Raw genomic sequence first — 23,024 nt, 5'->3', positions numbered from 1 at the left:
TGTCACGCGGCGGCAGCAGCCTACAGCAGACTCCTGTCACATAGCGGCAGCAGCCGACAGCAGTCACCTGTCACATAGCGGCAGCAGCCGACAGCAGTCACCTGTCACATAGCGGCAGCAGCCGACAGCAGTCACCTGTCACATAGCGGCAGCAGCCGACAGCAGTCACCTGTCACATAGCGGCAGCAGCCGACAGCAGTCACCTGTCACATAGCGGCAGCAGCCGACAGCAGTCACCTGTCACATAGCGGCAGCAGCCGACAGCAGTCACCTGTCACATAGCGGCAGCAGCCGACAGCAGTCACCTGTCACATAGCGGCAGCAGCCGACAGCAGTCACCTGTCACATAGCGGCAGCAGCCGACAGCAGTCATCTGTCACATAGCGGCAGCAGCCGACAGCAGTCACCTGTCACATAGCGGCAGCAGCCGACAGCAGTCACCTGTCACATAGCGGCAGCAGCCGACAGCAGTCACCTGTCACATAGCGGCAGCAGCCGACAGCAGTCACCTGTCACATAGCGGCAGCAGCCGACAGCAGTCACCTGTCACATAGCGGCAGCAGCCGACAGCAGTCACCTGTCACATAGCGGCAGCAGCCGACAGCAGTCACCTGTCACATAGCGGCAGCAGTCACCTGTCACATAGCGGCAGCAGCCACCTGTCACATAGCGGCAGCAGCCACCTGTCACATAGCGGCAGCAGCCACCTGTCACATAGCGGCAGCAGCCACCTGTCACATAGCGGCAGCAGCCACCTGTCACATAGCGGCAGCAGCCGACAGCAGTCACCTGTCACATAGCGGCAGCAGCCGACAGCAGTCACCTGTCACATAGCGGCAGCAGCCGACAGCAGTCACCTGTCGATGGCAGCAGTTTTTAGCATTTTCCTGAGATGATGCAATCTTTTGTAACACAGAAGTTTCAGGATATTGAAACACATTACCCATCATCTGCAATGCAGCAGTCTCTTGTAACACGGAAGCAGCCTCTCACCTGACAGCCACTAGCACAGTGCTATAGTCTCATGTAGCGTGACCGCTCTAGTCACAAAGTTATGGTTAAAACAGATGCCGGGTAAGGCTGCAGGTATAAATTCTGCAGATCTGGCTGGGCTCAGGTGCATTGTGGTGATTGGGTGACACTGATTGGCTATACAGAGCGAACGGACACAGGCTTTATTGTACCTCGCTGTTTCTAGTTTTTGATTCTCCCTTTGGATGGGGGTGAATGCATTGGGCTCTTGAGCAAGTAATGAACGATGCAGGAGAAGCCGTATGGAAATGAAGCATGGAGGCGGTAGTGAGCCTCATTACCAGGCACTCCTCTCCGGTACAATGTGATGAATGAATTCCTGGCAGTGTTTTCGGCGTTGCGGCTGAGCGATGCTGGGTGACACAGACACGTTATGGAGTGTGATGGACATGAGCCTCCATATAAATCAGCCCTCAGCTCGGCGAGAGGTTTGTCTGCGCTGATAGATCTGGTTACTGGAAGCAGACGGCTGTGTGCACTTACCTGGATACCTACCCGTCCGTGACTGCCCTGTGTGTGCATTGCATCATTGCAACTTAAAAGATGTTAAAAAAAAATAAAAAATAAAAAAAATTCATCCATAGTATTCAGGAAACGAGGCACCTTCCTACCTACCTACTTTTATACTGGGTCACCTACTATTCTTGGTTAAACATGTAAACTGTTCCTGGCACCTGAAGCACCGCATATCAAACAATGAATTGTGCTGCATCTCCTGAAGCCTCTTTGCACCCGATTCCTGCCAGCATGGACTCCAGTGATTGGCCATATTACCAGGGTGAGCTTCCTGACAACGGCTGCCCAATTAATGTCAGCAAGGCTGCCTATAATGTGGAAAGTCCATGTGACAGGCTGACAATGCAGGGAGACGGGGACAGAGCGTCGTCACCCTATAACAGGAAGTGCCTGGACAGGGAATTTTTATGGCATGAACACCAGCGATGGTTTTATCTAAAGTACAAAAAGATCCAGAGCTCTTTATGTCATAGTTCTCCTGTGAGTGACGAGGGCGTGAAGTTCTGCTCTCCTGTGGCCCGAATTCAGCCGATGGTGGGCTAAAGCCCGCTGTTGGCTGACATCGCTCAGCTGGTCTAGGTGCAGGAGGGATCCCGACTTTCGTGTCGGGATCCTCCCAGATACCCGAGTGGCAGCTGGCTCCGCCTCTTAGCAAGCCGCGGGGAGACTGAGCCAGCCGCTCCCTCCCTCTCTACGAGCCAGGCCTCAAGTGAGCGCTGGAGGGGCAGAGCAGAGAGCGGTGACTGACAGTCTTTGATTGCTCAGTTCTCTGCGTTAGATGTGGCGGAGGACAGATGCAGCAACGGCAGCCATCTACTTATGAGTGTTTGGTATTTGGAAATCCCATAATTCTCTTTTAACTACTTCAGGACCACCTGTTCACAATTTACATCAGACGGGCGGCCCGTACCGGTACGTCACAGCCGGCTTCTGGGTTAAGGGCACGCGCATGTGCGCCCGCCCCCCGCCGACACCCATTGTGATTGTACACAGCGGAAGTCTGTCAGCAGGTCCCAGCCAAAGATTCACAGCCAGCACCTGTTGATCGCCTGTGTCCGATCACAGGGAACGATCTCTGTTTCTCATCCCTGCATCCCTGTGTGAAAAAAAAAAAATGCTAAAAATGTAATTTGGGTACAGTGTTGCATGACCGCGCAATTACCAGTTAAACTAGCGCAGTGCTGAATAGCAAAAAATGGCCTGGTCATGAAGGGGGTAAATCTTCTGGAGATGAAGTGGTTTAAAAAATTCAGATTTAAAGATCAACTCTGGGGAAAAAAATAACTGTTTAAAATGTGTTGGCAGATGCGGGGGTTATGTGCAATGAGGTGTATGCCTGTCCTGGAGATCATGACATCATCCGCCCACCTCTCCAAGTCAGCAAATCAAAGAAGCTTTGCATTCATTCATAAAAATATAAAGCTCCCTATGAATGGCTGAGCAGCGCTCCAAGAGAAGGACAAGAAGTCTCCATCCCGCTGCCGGAACACAGTGCTGTATACAGGAAGTCTCCAACCATGCTGTCAGGACATGGTGCTGTATACAGGATGTGGGTGAGGATATATACAGGAAGTCTCCAACCATGCTACCAGAATACGGTGCTGTAAACAGGATGTTGGTGAGGATATATACAGGAAGTCTCCATCCAGCTGCCGCCGAAACACATCACTGTATACAGGATGTGGGTGAGGATATATACAGGAAGTCTCCATCCAGCTGCCGCCGAAACACATCACTGTATACAGGATGTGGGTGAGGAAATATACAGGAAGTCTCCATCCCGCTGCTGCCGGAATACAGCACTATATATACTGGATGTGGGTGAGGATGTATACAGGAATTTTCCATCCTGCTGCCGAAACATAGCGCTGTATACTGGATGTGAGGATATATACAGGAAGTCACCATACCGCTGCCAGAACACAGCGCTCTATACAGGATGTGGGTGAGGATATATACAGGAAATCTCCAACCATGCTGCGAGAATACAGTGCTGTATACAGGATGTTGGTGAGGATATATACAGGAAGTCTCCATCCTGCTGCCGGAACACAGCACTATATACTGGATAGAGGTCGACCGATATGGGTTTTTCTCTGGCCGATACCAAAGCCGATATTTAGAAATCGCGGTGGCCGATGGCCGATATGTGATGCCGATTTTTTTGGGCCGATATATTAGGCCGATTTCTTTTTTCTTTTTTTTCCCTTCATCGCATAAAATCTAACAGTTAGACCCCTTTCACACTGGGGCGTTTTTCAGGCACTTTTGGGCTAAAAATAGCGCCTGTAAAACGGCTCCCCTGCAGTCTATGTGAAAGCTCAAGTGCTTTCACACTGAGACGATGCGCTGGCAGGATGTTAAAAAAAAGTCCTGCAAGCGGCATCTTTGGAGCGGTGTATACCGCTCCTCCACCACTCCTGCCCATTGAAATGAATGCGCACCGCTGCCGAAGCGCCTGCAAAGCGTTTCAGCAGCAGCGCTTCAGGGGCGCATTTAACCCCTTTGGCCGCTAGCTGGGTTATAAGCGCCCCGCTAGCAGCCGAATAGCGCCGCTAAAATGACGGTAAAGCGCCGCTAAAACTAACAGCGTTTTACTGTCAACGCCTGCCCGCTCCAGTGTGAAAGCAGCCTTAAGTAATAAGTGATACAGAAAATTTTTTATATTTAAACATTTATTAAACAAAACAAACCTCCAATCAGTTCACTTGTATGTATAATTTAGATTAAAAAAAAAAATAACTATCTTAAATATTAAATACACAAAAACAGGTAATCAAAACTTTTGGACGAAAAAAAATGGGCTAACTTTACTGCTTTTTTTTTTTTTTATTTCATTAGTGTATTTTTTCAAAAAAAATTGCGTTTGAAAGACCGCTGCGCAAATACCGTGTGACATAAAATATTGCAACAACCGCTATTTTATTCCCTAGGGTCTCTGCTAGAAAAAATATATATAATGTTTGGGGGTTCTAAGTGATTTTCTAGCAAAAAATACAGGATTTTTACTTGTAAGCAACAAGTGTCAGAAAAGATTTAGTCTTTAAATGGTTAAACTGAGAACTTCTCCACGGGAGTTGTCTATTGATAAAAGAACCTGAAAGAGATACAATGTATCTTCTTATCAGACTTGGCAGGCTGCCCAGAGGAGTAGAGAAGAAAACTTGCATTGACTTCTATTACTGAAGTCATTTGCAAGTCCCGCTGAAGGTATAATCGGCTTTTTTTATCAGCACAATCTGCCGATTAAGTAAAAAAAGCCAAATATCGGCTGATATATCGGTCGACCTCTAATACTGGATGTGGGTGAGGATGTATACAGGAATTTCCCATCCTGCTGCCGGTGTTCTGACATATAGTGTCCTCCTATCAGATAGTGTCCGCCCCGTACTGCGCAGGCGCAGCGCCTGCGCAGTACGGAGCAGCAGGAGATGCCGAAAATGTCCGAAGTTGATCAGCTGACCATCCGCTGTACACGGCGCTCGGGCACCTGTTAGCGATGGCTGTGTAAGAGGCCCCCTCGCTTCGGGCATGGCCTCGCTGCGCTCGGCAACTATTTATTCTAACTCTATGTCCGCTTGGATAGTAGGGAATGATCCTGGACATATTGTAAGAATAAATGCGCAGGCGCCGTGTACAGCTGACGATCAGCTGTTGAACTTCGGAGACTTTCGGCGTCTCGTTTGTCCACCGTACTGCGCCTGCGCAGTACAGGGCGGACACTTCTGGATAGGGGACCGTATTCGACAAGACACCGGAACATAGAGATGTATACTGGATGTGAGGATATATACAGGAATTCACCATACCGCTGCCAGAACACAGCGCTGTATACAGGATGTGGGTGAGGATATATACAGGAAGTCACCATACCGCTGCCGTAACACAGTGCTGTATACAGGAGGTCTCCATCCCACTGCCGGAACACAGCACTATATATTGGATGGGGGTGAGGATATATACAGGAAGTCTCCCATCCCACTGCCAGAAGACAGCGCTGTATACAGGATGTGAGGATATATACAGGCATAGGTGTACGCAGCCTCTTGCATTAGGGTGTGCACCCCAAAGCTCAAATACATATGCATGTGTATATGTACTGATGGTGTCAGTAGGGCAGTGGACAGTGTCAGTAGTTTTATTTTTATTCCTTTAAATTATTTTATTTTGTAACATTTTTTTTTTGGATGAAATATCAGTGGTCTAAACAGGGGGGAATATGCACCACACAAGGGGATTAGGGTGTGCCCAGGCACACCTGGCACACCCTGTGCGCACGCCTATGTATACAGGTAGTCTCCCATCCCACTGCCAGAAGACAGCGCTGTATACAGGATGTGAGGATATATACAGGTAGTCTCCCATCCCACTGCCAGAAGACAGCGCTGTATACTGGATGTGAGGATATATTGCACTTTATTCAGCACTCACAGCGGGCGTATCCGTTCGTGAAGGAAATGGTTGGTGTGGACCAGTCCTCGGCCCATACTATATAAAATGCAATCATGTCTGGAGTTGGGCTTTAAATGCTTATCTATTTCCTGGATTTCTTCTTTAAAAATTTCTTTGGATGATCAGTTAGGTCAGAGGTGGTTTGGTTCACATTGAAGCCAATAGGAGTTGTCACGAATCTGGAGGATAAAATGTACTTTTATAGAAATAGTTTTCTATTTGCAGTGATGACATTTTATCTTTTGTTCTATGGAGCAAGAACAACGCACAATCATTTTACTGCAGGAAAATGCCCTTTACCCAAGACATTCCATTCATCGTTCAGTCTCTGGGTCACATCGAACGCTGCGGCTCAGAACCGTTTATATAACAGGATGATTGTGCGTCGGTGTACACAGTACAGCAATCATACTCGCCATATCATTCCTTTAGATATTGCAGTTAGCAATCATCACATGTAGCGGCTGCATTAGCTTTCTGTTTTCACCTGGTGATCCTGCCACTTCCTAGTTTGCTCTCCAGCCTGTAACAGTTGTGTTTTTTTTGGGGGGGGGGGGGGGCGCTGATTTTTATCTGTACCCGCTCTCCAAGCCCTGCCGGTTATCAGCGCTCCTCTCACACAAAGCGTATGAGGAAAGAAATGCCGATAACCGGCAAGTCTGTTTACAAGTGATCAGCTGTACCCGGATCTGTGATTGGCATAAAACCAGCCTGTAAAGTAAAGCTGAAGATCTGCGATGAGAGGGAACATGTAGAAAATGTTAGTTTTCTGACCCCCTTTCTCCTGCAAATAGTACTTCCTGCTATATGAATATGCTGCATCTCAGCAGCGTTAGAGCGTCTGAGGCCACCCTCACAAAGACTCTTAGAGGAAGGCGGTTTGGTAAATCAGTCATTGGGAAAAGATCAGCTGCAGGAGATCACAAACACCGGCCCGAGTCTCCTACACTCTCATCACTGGGAATAGCTTGCAGGTCAAGTTCCCCCTCAATGTCCATACTGCTGATCTTCACTGGCTGAGAAGTCTTTGGTAGCCGACAAATTTACAGTTGTGAAGGGGCCGCGGTCCCCCTTCTGGACTTTGCGGTTATTCCTCCCACCGACACCAATGATGGGGCGCCATTCCTCCCACCGACACCAATGATGAGGCGCCATTCCTCCCACCGACACCAATGATGGGGTGCCATCCCCCCCACCGACACCAATGATGGGGCGCCATCCCCCCCACCGACACCGATGGGGCGCCATTCCTCCCACCGACACCAATGATGGGGCGCCATTCCTCCCACCGACACCAATGATGGGGTGCCATTCCTCCCACCGACACCAATGATGGGGCGCCATTCCTCCCACCGACACCAATGATGGGGCGCCATTCCTCCCACCGACACCAATGATGGGGAGCCATTCCTCCCACCGACACCAATGATGGGGAGCCATTCCTCCCACCGACACCAATGATGGGGAGCCATTCCTCCCACCGACACCAATGATGGGGAGCCATTCCTCCCACCGACACCAATGATGGGGAGCCATTCCTCCCACTGACACCAATGATGGGGATACCATTACTCCCACCGACACCGATGATGGGGCGCCATTCCTCCCACCGACACCGATGATGGGGCGCCATTCCTCCCACCGACACCGATGATGGGGAGCCATTCCTCCCACCGACACCGATGATGGGGCGCCATTCCTTCCAAAGACACCAATGATGGGGCGCCATTCCTCCCAAAGACACCAATGATGGGGCGCCATTCCTCCCAAAGACACCAATGATGGGGCGCCATTCCTCCCACCGACACCAATGATGGGGCGCCATTCCTCCCACCGACACCAATGATGGGGATACCATTCCTCCCACCGACACCAATGATGGGGATACCATTCCTCCCACCGACACCAATGATGGGGATACCATTCCTCCACCGCCACCAATGAAGGGGCGCCATTCCTCCCACCGACACCAAAGATGAAGCACTATTCCTCCCACGACACCAAAGATGAAGCACTATTCCTCCCACCGACAGCAATGATGGAGTACTAATCCCCCCACTGATACCAAGGATGGAGCACTATTCCTCCAACCGACACCAATGATGGGGCACTATTCCTCCAACCGACACCAATGATGGGCACTATTCCTCCAACCGACACCAATGATGGGGCACTGTTCCTCCAACCGACACCAATGATGGGCACTTTTCCTCCAACCGACACCAATGATGGGCACTATTCCTCCAACCGACACCAATGATGGGGCACTATTCCTCCAACCGACACCAATGATGGGGCACTATTCCTCCAACCGACACCAATGATGGGGCACTATTCCTCCCACCGACACCAATGATGGGGCACTATTCCTCCCACCGACACCAATGATGGGGCACTATTCCTCCCACCGACACCAATGATGGGGCACTATTCCTCCCACCGACACCAATGATGGGGCACTATTCCTCCCACCGACACCAAAATGCAAATAGTACTTCCTGCTATATGAATATGCTGCATCTCAGCAGCGTTAGAGCGTCTGAGGCCACCCTCACAAAGACTCTTAGAGGAAGGCGGTTTGGTAAATCAGTCATTGGGAAAAGATCAGCTGCAGGAGATCACAAACACCGGCCCGAGTCTCCTACACTCTCATCACTGGGAATAGCTTGCAGGTCAAGTTCCCCCTCAATGTCCATACTGCTGATCTTAACTGGCTGAGAAGTCTTTGGTAGCCGACAAATTTACAGTTGTGAAGGGGCCGCGGTCCCCCTTCTGGACTTTGCGGTTATTCCTCCCACCGACACCAATGATGGGGCGCCATTCCTCCCACCGACACCAATGATGAGGCGCCATTCCTCCCACCGACACCAATGATGGGGTGCCATCCCCCCCACCGACACCAATGATGGGGCGCCATCCCCCCCACCGACACCGATGGGGCGCCATTCCTCCCACCGACACCAATGATGGGGCGCCATTCCTCCCACCGACACCAATGATGGGGTGCCATTCCTCCCACCGACACCAATGATGGGGCGCCATTCCTCCCACCGACACCAATGATGGGGAGCCATTCCTCCCACCGACACCAATGATGGGGCACTATTCCTCCCACCGACACCAATGATGGGGCACTATTCCTCCCACCGACACCAATGATGGGGCACTATTCCTCCCACCGACACCAATGATGGGGCACTATTCCTCCCACCGACACCAATGATGGGGCACTATTCCTCCCACCGACACCAAAATGCAAATAGTACTTCCTGCTATATGAATATGCTGCATCTCAGCAGCGTTAGAGCGTCTGAGGCCACCCTCACAAAGACTCTTAGAGGAAGGCGGTTTGGTAAATCAGTCATTGGGAAAAGATCAGCTGCAGGAGATCACAAACACCGGCCCGAGTCTCCTACACTCTCATCACTGGGAATAGCTTGCAGGTCAAGTTCCCCCTCAATGTCCATACTGCTGATCTTAACTGGCTGAGAAGTCTTTGGTAGCCGACAAATTTACAGTTGTGAAGGGGCCGCGGTCCCCCTTCTGGACTCTGCGGTTATTCCTCCCACCGACACCAATGATGGGGCGCCATTCCTCCCACCGACACCAATGATGAGGCGCCATTCCTCCCACCGACACCAATGATGGGGTGCCATCCCCCCCACCGACACCAATGATGGGGCGCCATCCCCCCCACCGACACCGATGGGGCGCCATTCCTCCCACCGACACCAATGATGGGGCGCCATTCCTCCCACCGACACCAATGATGGGGTGCCATTCCTCCCACCGACACCAATGATGGGGCGCCATTCCTCCCACCGACACCAATGATGGGGCGCCATTCCTCCCACCGACACCAATGATGGGGAGCCATTCCTCCCACCGACACCAATGATGGGGAGCCATTCCTCCCACCGACACCAATGATGGGGAGCCATTCCTCCCACCGACACCAATGATGGGGAGCCATTCCTCCCACCGACACCAATGATGGGGAGCCATTCCTCCCACTGACACCAATGATGGGGATACCATTACTCCCACCGACACCGATGATGGGGCGCCATTCCTCCCACCGACACCGATGATGGGGCGCCATTCCTCCCACCGACACCGATGATGGGGAGCCATTCCTCCCACCGACACCGATGATGGGGCGCCATTCCTTCCAAAGACACCAATGATGGGGCGCCATTCCTCCCAAAGACACCAATGATGGGGCGCCATTCCTCCCAAAGACACCAATGATGGGGCGCCATTCCTCCCACCGACACCAATGATGGGGCGCCATTCCTCCCACCGACACCAATGATGGGGATACCATTCCTCCCACCGACACCAATGATGGGGATACCATTCCTCCCACCGACACCAATGATGGGGATACCATTCCTCCACCGCCACCAATGAAGGGGCACCATTCCTCCCACCGACACCAAAGATGAAGCACTATTCCTCCCACGACACCAAAGATGAAGCACTATTCCTCCCACCGACAGCAATGATGGAGTACTAATCCCCCCACTGATACCAAGGATGGAGCACTATTCCTCCAACCGACACCAATGATGGGGCACTATTCCTCCAACCGACACCAATGATGGGCACTATTCCTCCAACCGACACCAATGATGGGGCACTGTTCCTCCAACCGACACCAATGATGGGCACTATTCCTCCAACCGACACCAATGATGGGGCACTATTCCTCCAACCGACACCAATGATGGGGCACTATTCCTCCAACCGACACCAATGATGGGGCACTATTCCTCCCACCGACACCAATGATGGGGCACTATTCCTCCCACCGACACCAATGATGGGGCACTATTCCTCCCACCGACACCAATGATGGGGCACTATTCCTCCCACCGACACCAATGATGGGGCACTATTCCTCCCACCGACACCAAAATGCAAATAGTACTTCCTGCTATATGAATATGCTGCATCTCAGCAGCGTTAGAGCGTCTGAGGCCACCCTCACAAAGACTCTTAGAGGAAGGCGGTTTGGTAAATCAGTCATTGGGAAAAGATCAGCTGCAGGAGATCACAAACACCGGCCCGAGTCTCCTACACTCTCATCACTGGGAATAGCTTGCAGGTCAAGTTCCCCCTCAATGTCCATACTGCTGATCTTAACTGGCTGAGAAGTCTTTGGTAGCCGACAAATTTACAGTTGTGAAGGGGCCGCGGTCCCCCTTCTGGACTTTGCGGTTATTCCTCCCACCGACACCAATGATGGGGCGCCATTCCTCCCACCGACACCAATGATGAGGCGCCATTCCTCCCACCGACACCAATGATGGGGCGCCATCCCCCCCACCGACACCAATGATGGGGCGCCATCCCCCCCACCGACACCGATGGGGCGCCATTCCTCCCACCGACACCAATGATGGGGCGCCATTCCTCCCACCGACACCAATGATGGGGTGCCATTCCTCCCACCGACACCAATGATGGGGCGCCATTCCTCCCACCGACACCAATGATGGGGAGCCATTCCTCCCACCGACACCAATGATGGGGCACTATTCCTCCCACCGACACCAATGATGGGGCACTATTCCTCCCACCGACACCAATGATGGGGCACTATTCCTCCCACCGACACCAATGATGGGGCACTATTCCTCCCACCGACACCAATGATGGGGCACTATTCCTCCCACCGACACCAAAATGCAAATAGTACTTCCTGCTATATGAATATGCTGCATCTCAGCAGCGTTAGAGCGTCTGAGGCCACCCTCACAAAGACTCTTAGAGGAAGGCGGTTTGGTAAATCAGTCATTGGGAAAAGATCAGCTGCAGGAGATCACAAACACCGGCCCGAGTCTCCTACACTCTCATCACTGGGAATAGCTTGCAGGTCAAGTTCCCCCTCAATGTCCATACTGCTGATCTTAACTGGCTGAGAAGTCTTTGGTAGCCGACAAATTTACAGTTGTGAAGGGGCCGCGGTCCCCCTTCTGGACTTTGCGGTTATTCCTCCCACCGACACCAATGATGGGGCGCCATTCCTCCCACCGACACCAATGATGAGGCGCCATTCCTCCCACCGACACCAATGATGGGGTGCCATCCCCCCCACCGACACCAATGATGGGGCGCCATCCCCCCCACCGACACCGATGGGGCGCCATTCCTCCCACCGACACCAATGATGGGGCGCCATTCCTCCCACCGACACCAATGATGGGGTGCCATTCCTCCCACCGACACCAATGATGGGGCGCCATTCCTCCCACCGACACCAATGATGGGGAGCCATTCCTCCCACCGACACCAATGATGGGGAGCCATTCCTCCCACTGACACCAATGATGGGGATACCATTACTCCCACCGACACCGATGATGGGGCGCCATTACTCCCACCGACACCGATGATGGGGCGCCATTCCTCCCACCGACACCGATGATGGGGAGCCATTCCTCCCACCGACACCAATGATGGGGCGCCATTCCTTCCAAAGACACCAATGATGGGGCGCCATTCCTCCCAAAGACACCAATGATGGGGCGCCATTCCTCCCAAAGACACCAATGATGGGGCGCCATTCCTCCCAAAGACACCAATGATGGGGCGCCATTCCTCCCAAAGACACCAATGATGGGGCGCCATTCCTCCCAAAGACACCAATGATGGGGCGCCATTCCTCCCAAAGACACCAATGATGGGGCGCCATTCCTCCCAAAGACACCAATGATGGGGCGCCATTCCTCCCAAAGACACCAATGATGGGGCGCCATTCCTCCCACCGACACCAATGATGGGGATACCATTCCTCCCACCGACACCAATGATGGGGATACCATTCCTCCACCGCCACCAATGAAGGGGCGCCATTCCTCCCACCGACACCAAAGATGAAGCACTATTCCTCCCACCGACACCAAAGATGAAGCACTATTCCTCCCACCGACACCAATGATGGAGTACTAATCCCCCCACTGATACCAAGGATGGAGCACTATTCCTCCAACCGACACCAATGATGGGGCACTATTCCTCCAACCGACACCAATGATGGGCACTATTCCTCCAACCGACACCAATGATGGGGCACTGTTCCTCCAACCGACACCAATGATGGGCACTTTTCCTCCAACCGACACCAATGATGGGCACTATTCCTCCAACCGACACCAATGATGGGGCACTATTCCTCCAACCGACACCAATGATGGGGCACTATTCCTCCCACCGACACCAATGATGGGGCACTATTCCTCCCACCGACACCAATGATGGGGCACTATTCCTCCCACCGACACCAATGATGGGGCACTATTCCGCTCACCGACACCAATGATGGGGATACCATTCCTCCCACTGATACCAAGGATGGGGCACTATTCCTCCAACCGACACCAACCTCCCACTGGTCAGTCTGTTTCCCCAAAATTCTAAAGGACAGTAAACTGTTTAGAAAGTAATTTAAAGGTAAAGCAGTTCTGGAAATTACAGTTAAAGACGGATGAAAATAAATCTTAAATGTAGGGTCTTCCTTTAAGCTGGCCATACACGGAACATTGTCTGCTTCCTGAGAAGGCGGCTGACATTCACTCAGTAAATGGCCCTGCTCCAGTTAATCGTTGATAGATTTTTGATGGAACATTATTGGTTGACAAGCTGCTCCATCCAATCACACACAGCCTCTATTCGGGTGTTTTGACAGGCCGTGGGAGGCAGTTAGCGTCATCACCAGATTCTTCCATTCGCACTGTGCAGCAATCCACATTTTGTCATGTTACAACCAAGAAGGTAAAAGTATTTTATTGGGATTTTATGTGATAGACCAACACAAAGTGGCACATAATTGTGAAGTGGAGGGAAAATAATAAATATGTTTTCAACATTTTTTACAAATAAATATGTGAAAAGTTTGGTGTGAATTTGTATTTAGCCCCCAAACATACAGCCAGAGCTACAATGGAATGGTTTAGATCAAAGCATATTCATGTGTTAGAATGGCCCAGTCACAGTCCAGACCTAAATCCAATTGAGAATCTGTGGCAAGACTTGAAAATTGCTGTTCACAGACGCTCTCCATCCAATCTGACAGAACTTGAGATATTTTGCAAAGAAAAATGGGCAAAAATGTCCCTCTCTAGATGTGCAAAGCTGGTAGAGACATCCCCAAAAAGACTTGCAGCTGTAATTGCAGAGAAAGGTGGTTCTACAAAGTAGTAACCTTTATCATTTTCCTTCCACTTCACAATTTATTTGCCACTTTGTGTTGGTCTATCACATAAAATTCCAATAAAATACAGCTGCGTTTTTGGTTGTAATATGACAAAATGTGGAAAATTTCATGGGGTATGAATACTTTAAAGGCACTGTAGCTGAGAGTAATGTCTTCTGATTCTCACAGGTACACGTGGCACGGAAGGTGCTGTGGCTGGACTAGGTAGACGTGGCATGGAGTGCGCCGCGGCTAGGTAGATGTGGCATGGACAGCGCTGCAGCTCGGCTAGGTACACGTGGGCACGGAAAGAGCTGCGGCTTGGCTAGGTACACGTGGTAGGAAAAGCAATGTGGCTTGGCTAGGTACATGTGGCATGGAGGGCGCTGCGGCTCGGCTAGGTAAATCTTGCAGGGAGAGCGCTGCAGCTCAGCTAGGTACATGTGGTATGGAGAGTGCTGCAGCTCAGCTAGGTACATGTGGCATGGAGAGTGCTGCAGCTCAGCTAGGTACATGTGGCATGGAGAGTGCTGCAGCTCAGCTAGGTACATGTGGCATGGAGAGTGCTGCAGCTCAGCTAGGTACATGTGGCATGGAGAGTGCTGCAGCTCAGCTAGGTACATGTGGCATGGAGAGTGCTGCAGCTCAGCTAGGTACATGTGGCATGGAGAGTGCTGCAGCTCAGCTAGGTACATGTGGCATGGAGAGTGCTGCAGCTCAGCTAGGTACATCTGGCAGGGAGAGCGCTGCAGCTCAGCTAGGTACATCTGGCAGGGAGAGCGCTGCAGCTCAGCTAGGTACATGTGGCATGGAGAGTGCTGCAGCTCAGCTAGGTACATCTGGCAGGGAGAGCGCTGCAGCTCAGCTAGGTACATGTGGCATGGAGAGTGCTGCAGCTCAGCTAGGTACATGTGGCATGGAGATCGCTGCAGCTCAGCTAGGTACATGTGGCATGGAGAGCGCTGTGGCTCAGCTAGGTACATGTGGCATGGAGAGTGCTGTGGCTCAGCTAGGTACATGTGGCATGGAGAGCGCTGTGGCTCAGCTAGGTACATGTGGCATGGAGAGCGCTGTGGCTCAGATAGGTACATGTGGCATGGAGAGCGCTGTGGCTCAGATAGGTACATGTGGCATGGAGATCGCTGCAGCTCAGTGAATGGGACTGGGAAGTCGGCTTTCAGCACGTATGATGTTCTGCAGATGAATTGATCAATGTCAGGCCAGGCAGCCTCCACTGCAGAGCTTCATTATCATGCAAATTAGCTGATAAAATAAATGAATCATCAGCCTGAACATCCAGGCGACAACTCAGAGAATCCGACAACCCGATCCACAGCACAGCTCGGGTCCCATATGAAAAAGAGGACACATGACTCCCACACCCCTACATCTTAGAATGATATTGTGTAAAGGGACGAAGCGAAACTCGTCTTTCTGCAGTCATTACACCTTCAGGCCTGGTTATGGTTATTATGGCTGCAAAAGTCGCTGAGGTAAGTACTTCCCTCCGATCTGTGAGAGTATCATATAAGCCATACAAGGTGGGTGGGCAGTTCAGCAGTCTGGGGTTCTGTACACTGAGGTCAGGAAGTGCTGAACGACAGTCACTCCCAACCCCCTTCCAGACTAAGGTCCAGGAATGGTTCAGTGGGGGGCCCCCTCTCCCTCCTCCTCCTCATTTACCCAAAATTCCAGACGTGGAGGATCCAGCAAACCCCGCTCGCGGGGGACCCGGCTACTCCCGTTTGGCCCAAAAAAGCTCGTTTGAAAAATTGAAGGAGCCGGGTGGAAAACCGTGACTGCACCCTACCAGTTGCCGCCCCTGTTCAGGCGGATCTTTACGGCGAGTGCCACAAACCAAAAACACTATTTAATTAGGTTTTAATATGCAAAGCAAAATCCCCCCCATGTCTCCATGCATTTACCACGTTGAAAAACACTCCCCTAGCATTTCTGGCCGTGGCCATTTTGAGTAAGGGCAGATGATTCATATAGCATTTACTTACTGGAATCCATCTGCCTTTAGCTCAGGCATGCAGGCAGGAGGGTGTACTTAGCTGAGAAAATCCCTCCTCCCCTCCTGAAGTCTCCTGGGATGTATGACATCATTTGCCGAGGCAAGAAACCAGGAAGTAGCTAAAGAAATGTCAAAAAAAAAGTTCAACACAAGCAAATCTGATCTCCCTTCCCATCTATGTACTAATGATAGCAGCACGAGGATTACACATGATCAATGTCGATTGCGAAAGTGAAGTTCCACTTTCAGGTATTCAGGCGGTCCACAGGGCACTCAAGATCCTCCCCATTCAAGCTCGTCTATTGATTTTCATTCGCTCAGACATATTATTGGGTTTCCATTGATGGAGCACAGACAGTGAGAAGGTACTCAGATCTGTGAAAGGAAATCTGCAGCTAAAACCGTACAGAAGACGCTGATTGAAGAAGTCGTCCTCTTGAAAGCCGGCCGCACACCGAGCGAAACCTTGGCTGCTTACTGATGAATCACCCAAAATGTACTCAGTGGGTGGCCCTGCTGGCTGCCTCCTGCCCAACATCTCTCCAGAAACTGAAGACGCAGGTCTGAGAATTGCTGGCTGATCATCACTGCCTGCATCCAATAAGGTGTGTCATCCAATCAGATGCGTCGTCCAATCAAATGCGGTCACTGTTGGGAGTATTCTGAGATGCCGATTGTCCAATAGCTGCATTGTGAGATTTGCGGCTGTGCAGTGTGGATGGAGGACTCTGTTCGATATCAGATATATATCTGTTTTGGGCAGTTGGGGAGGGGGAGGGGATTAGTCAGTATTGGGAAAATGGGAAGGGGGGAGGGGGGGGCATAGGCAGTATTGGGCAGTTGGGGAGGGGGGGGGGATTAGGCAGTATTGGGCAGTTGGGGAGGGGGGGGGATTAGGCAGTATTGGGGAGGGGGGGGATTAGGCAGTATTGGGCAGTTGGGGAGGGGGGGGGATTAGGCAGTATTGGGCAGTTGGGGAGGGGGGGGGGATTAGGCAGTATTGGGCAGTTGGGGAGGGGGGGGGATTAGGCAGTATTGGGCAGTTGGGGAGGGGGGGGATTAGGCAGTATTGGGCAGTTGGGGAGGGGGGGGGGATTAGGCAGTATTGGGCAGTTGGGGAGGGGGGGGATTAGGCAGTATTGGGCAGTTGGGGAGGGGGGGGGATTAGGCAGTATTGGGCAGTTGGGGAGGGGGGGGGATTAGGCAGTATTGGGCAGTTGGGGAGGGGGGGGGATTAGGCAGTATTGGGCAGTTGGGGAGGGGGGGGGATTAGGCAGTATTGGGCAGTTGGGGAGGGGGGGGGGGATTAGGCAGTATTGGGCAGTTGGGGAGGGGGGGGGATTAGGCAGTATTGGGCAGTTGGGGAGGGGGGGGGGGATTAGGCAGTATTGGGCAGTTGGGGAGGGGGGGGGGGATTAGGCAGTATTGGGCAGTTGGGGAGGGGGGGGGATTAGGCAGTATTGGGCAGTTGGGGAGGGGGGGGGGGATTAGGCAGTATTGGGAATTGCAGAGTGAGGCATGTTCATATAAGAAAAATGACATTACAAGCTGCAACCGCTAAGCAAAACTGCTCTATAAATCACGGGCACGTCTGATCAGAACACCCCGTTCATCACTTTCCCACATCTTTATCTACAACACACATTATATGACTCTAAGAGATGAGAGTACTCACCATCGCAGCGCTATTTTGATGGGTGTGGTGAGGCAGGAGGTAAAGAGGTCGGCGGGAAGGTCCGGGTTCATAGGCAGCAATTCTACCGCGTCACAGGCTGCCAGCTGAATGCAGTTCTTCATGGAGGGCGGCAACGGCATCTGTGCCAGCGGGTGGCTGGGGGTGATGGCCGCAACCTGAAAATGACATCACAGGAATGAGTTTTAGACATGGACTAAGGGCCTACCCTCAGTCGAGCGTTACCCATAATACACCTCATCCCCGTCAATGGTTCCCAACATTCCCTCCCCCCGGACCTCCAAGTCTCACTCATTGCAAACTCCGTTCATAGATGAAAACACCGGAAATTACATCTCTATGTACTAATAGTTCAAGGTGAATCGTTCCAAAACACTCCACTTCTATCAGAATGCAAAATGTTCTACAAAGGGATGCAGAGATAAAAGCCGCCATACAAAACAGAAAATTGTTCAGAAATTACACAACTAATCCCCAAAGAAATCAGGTGAAACACACATTGTCCAAAATAAACAGCTTTCTCCAATGTGAGAACGCGAGGAGAACGCGAGGAGATAGCGAAGGGAACGCGGGGAGATAGCGAAGGGAACGCGGGGAGATAGCGAAGGGAACGCGGGGAGATAGCGAAGGGAACGCGGGGAGATAGCGAAGGGAACGCGGGGAGATAGCGAAGGGAACGCGGGGAGATAGCGAAGGGAACGCGGGGAGATAGCGAAGGGAACGCGGGGAGATAGCGAAGGGAACGCGAGGAGATAGCGAAGGGAACGCGAGGAGATAGCGAAGAGAACGTGTGGAGATAGCAAAGGGAACGTGTGGAGATAGCAAAGGGAACGTGAGGAGATAGCAAAGGGAACGTGTGGAGATAGCGAAGAGAACGTGTGGAGATAGCGAAGAGAACGTGAGGAGATAGCGAAGAGAACGTGAGGAGATAGCGAAGAGAACGTGAGGAGATAGCGAAGAGAACGTGAGGAGATAGCGAAGAGAACGTGAGGAGATAGCGAAGAGAACACGAAGAGAACGTGACGAGAATGCCAGGAGAATGCGAGGAGAATGTGAAGAGATAAAAGTAGATATTTGCCAGCACACCATGGATCGACACAAAGTAGCGTCCAAACTGATTTATTGTATGATCACAACACAAGGAGAGTGCAACGTTTCGGAGTCACGCAGGACCCCTTCATCAGGCATGTAATGAACGCGAGGAGAACGTGAAGAAAATGCAAGAAGAATGTTTAGAGATTGCCAGGAGAATGCGAGAAGAATGTGAAGAGAATAAAATGAGAGTGCCAGGAAGATGGGGGGAGAATGCGAAGAGAATGCAAAAAGAAGGTGGAGATTGCAAAGAGAATGCAAAGTGAATGCGAGGAGAGTGCGAGAATGTAAGGAGAATATGAAGAGTACGAAGAGAATGGGAAGAGAATGTGAAAAGCAGAAGAGTTCTCCACCAGGAATGAAGTGAAGAATTTTTTTAGGAAGACCTAGAATGGTTAAAGCTTTCTCGTACAGGGAAAACTCATATAGCTGAGCTCCTCCTGGGGATGACAGGGAGAGACGTTCGTTCTGAAGCCCACTGTCTGGTGACATCACAGAGACAGTCCAGGCTTAGAAAATGGTTGGGATCCAACCAGAAGCCTGGACCAACAACTGGCTCCGCCTCTCAGCACACCATTGAGATCCTGAGCCATCTGCTCCCGCCCCCTCCGCAGCCCAGCACTCCAGTGAGCACTGGAGGGGCAGAGCAGAGAGCCGGACACTGACTGTCACCACTTTGAGCGATCAGCGGCTAGGGGACAGATGCAGATGGGATCCGTGCTGCAGCCATCTAGGGGGGCGATTTTTTTTTGTTTTTGTGATTCCCAAATTTCTCTTTTAATTGTGCCTAAAATGATGACCCCTCCCCCCCCAAAAAAAAAAATCACATTGCCTTGCATTCCTCTTAAAAAAAAAACAAAAACAAAAACAAAAAAACAAAAACAAAAACATGTACAGTCGCCTGCAGTGTGAGATCATCTAAGGAGTGAGATTTAAAGAGGTCAGTACTATTCTGCTTACTGTTCTCCTCGCTGGAAGGGAAGCTGTAGCTGGGGACCTGCAGCGCAAGGATCTCTCTGCTTCCACCTTAGCCATGATGCGGGGTTGCCCTTCATTCAACTCTCCCGCTACTTCCTGAATATTCCCCAGTAATCATCAGATCACCAGAATAAGGAAACAAGGGCACACTCCTCTACCAAGATGGCTGCCTCAGGCATGGCAAGTTAGTAATGGGTAAAATATCAATTGCAGGAAGACCACAGGACACATCCCGTCCCTCGGCTCACATATCACCTACAGCTCAGGGTCTCTCTAAAAGCCTTTCCTTCTGTCTACTTGGCGTGCATAAGGATTGATTTACTAAAACTGGAGAGTGCAAAAACTGGTGCAGCTGTGCATGACAGCCAATCAGTTTCCAGGTTTTATTGTTAAAACCTAATGGAAAAAAACTGTTTTAGTAGATCTTCCCCTATGTGTCACAAGGACACCGCTCATCCTCCTTCCCTCCCCCAATGCATTTGAGTTTTGTTTTTTTAATGGTGAATGGGTGAGTGACAGTATGAGACCCCACTTCCTCAAGTCTCACCTAGGTGAGAATGCCATAATTCGTCCAACCCCCCCCCTCCCCACAGCATTATGAGAACCTGCACATTCCTCAGGAAGTCACAGCCGGATGCCAAATCAAAGATGGCGGTACCGGGGACCCGTAGTGGTGAGAATCGTCTCTGTGAAGACAGCGCTGGACCCCATGGGACAATACGATACCGGATTTTTAAACATGATTTGTATCTGCTGACTTTATCTTTACATTTCCAGGAGAAGAGTTCCTCTATAAAAGGTGAATGTAAAGCCAAAATGTTTTCTTTTAGTTCTAGACAGAATGTGGAGGAGGCGCCAGAACCTCTGCGATGTTATACCTGCCGTCTGTGATAGAAACTCTGCTGGGCTATACATGCAGTCTGTGATAGAACCTCTGCTGGGCTATACATGCAGTCTGTGATAGAACCTCTGCTGGGCTATACATGCAGTCTGTGATAGAACCTCTGCTGGGCTATACATGCAGTCTGTGATAGAACCTCTGCTGGGCTATACATGCAGTCTGTGATAGAACCTCTGCTGGGCTATACATGCAGTCTGTGATAGAACCTCTGCTGGGCTATACATGCAGTCTGTGATAGAACCTCTGCTGGGCTATACTTGCAGTCTGTGATAGAACCTCTGCTGGGCTATACCTGCAGTCTGTGATAGAACCTCTGCTGGGGCATACATGCAGTCTGCGATAGAACCTCTGTGGGATTATACCTGCAGTCTGCTATAGAACCTCTGCTGGGGCATACCTGCAGTCTGTCTCCTGCAGGGGAGATCCGCCAATACTACAGTCCCTGGTGACCATTGTCGCCATAAAAGAGAGTAATGGGAATTCCAACAGTAAGGAGTGGCCCAGAGACAGGAGGAGAGATCAACATCTCTGCTCTGGAGACAATTATCTTCAATGGGAGATCTCCTCTAACTTCATGTTCTGGTCTCTGGGACAGGAAATCTCCACATTGGGACAAAGACAACAAAAATTCCACCTGACCGGGATCTAACCGATCCCTACTGTATCCTGACCAGACTAAAAAATAAAAAGTTTTAGCTTTTCATTATACTTCACCCCCCCTTCTTATCCACCCTTTGAGCTCCCCCGCCCAACCCCCGAGTGCTCTCACCCCCACCCTTTGTAATGACAACTCTCATCTGGGGTTAAACCCACCACCCTCATCATTTACAAACGAATAAAACTGCCCTGCAGGGAAATGTACGTAATGAGGGCGGGGTTTTGCCACATTGCTGCCCCATTGACAACCGCAGATCTAAACTTGCATCAGATTGGTTATTGGTGGTCACTGCACCTTACCACTGGAAGCTCTGCCTTATTAAACAGCTCCCAAATTCAAATCACAGGCACCACGGTTTGTCCTTGAAGTGATTGTAAACGTTCACATTTAAAAGAAAACGAAAACATTATACTTACTGGCTCTGTAATAGTTTTGCTCAGAGAACCCGATCCTTCTCTTCTAGGGTCCCCAGCTGACACTCTGGGCTCCCCCCCCCCCCCGCTTACTGCCCCCCATAGTAAGAATTTTGCTATGGCGACATTCGGGTGTACTCGCTCCTGAGCTGGAAATGTGTGTCCATAAGCAATGTTCAGCAATGAGAAATCTGCAGGAGACCGCACAATATCCAGATTTTAAATGCCGATTCTTTGGCTGTCTGGCAGGTCCAGCGACTTCAATACTTTTCCAAAGAAAGAATATTACATTTGAAGCTGCAGGATGAGTGCGACAGCCAGACAAGATGCATTTTCAGGATTTCAGCCATTGCTGGCTCTTTCTGTAGGATGAAGTCAGTGAAATCGGTTTCTGAGTTACAAGAACAGTTTTTCTGTTTTAGTGGTGTGATAGAACGTCAATCTTCTTCTCCAATACAAAGGACTGAAGACAATACGCTCCTCTCACAGGCCAGTCCAGATATCATTTCCACACAGAGAGAAAAAAATAATTTTTCTTCCAATGGCGGTTCATGGTAGTGGCCGGGGCTGGGGTTGGTCATGGACGCAGCCGGTTGTGGCTGGTCGTGGCCGGGGCTGGTGCCGGCCGGGGTCGTGGCCGGGGCTGGTGCCGGCCGGGGTCGTGGCCGGGGCTGGTGCCGGCCGGGGTCGTGGCCGGGGCTGGTGCCGGCCGGGGTCGTGGCCGGGGCTGGTGCCGGCCGGGGTCGTGGCCGGGGCTGGTGCCGGCCGGGGTCGTGGCCGGGGCTGGTGCCGGCCGGGGTCGTGGCCGGGGTCGTGGCCGGGGCTGGTGCCGGCCGGGGTCGTGGCCGGGGTCGTGGCCGGGGCTGGTGCCGGCCGGGGTCGTGGCCGGGGCTGGTGCCGGCCGGGGTCTTTGCCGGGGCTGGTGCCGGCCACGGTTGTGGCCGGGGCTGGTGCCGGCCACGGTTGTGGCCGGGGCTGGTGCCGGCCACGGTTGTGGCCGGGGCTGGTGCCGGCCACGGTTGTGGCCGGGGCTGGTGCCGGCCACGGTTGTGGCCGGGGCTGGTGCCGGCCA

At 51.6% G+C, this 23,024-nt stretch overlaps 1 protein-coding gene across 2 annotated transcripts in view; it reads right to left on the bottom strand.

The window, feature by feature from the left end:
* RPTOR (regulatory associated protein of MTOR complex 1) overlaps positions 1-23,024 on the bottom strand; it is a 267,094-nt gene that overhangs the window by 79,412 nt on the left and 164,658 nt on the right. For both annotated transcript variants that reach the window (XM_073606845.1, XM_073606844.1), the window contains exon 6: positions 17,893-18,068. In XM_073606845.1, the coding sequence (XP_073462946.1) occupies positions 17,893-18,068 (176 nt within the window). The remainder of the gene's footprint in view (positions 1-17,892; positions 18,069-23,024) is intronic.

This window comes from Aquarana catesbeiana, linkage group LG12 (assembly GCF_042186555.1).
Source record: "Aquarana catesbeiana isolate 2022-GZ linkage group LG12, ASM4218655v1, whole genome shotgun sequence".
In the NCBI taxonomy this organism is placed as follows: Eukaryota; Metazoa; Chordata; class Amphibia; order Anura; family Ranidae; genus Aquarana; species Aquarana catesbeiana.
Note: the sequence above shows the minus strand (reverse complement) of the source record. Positions and strands in the feature narration are given on the sequence as shown.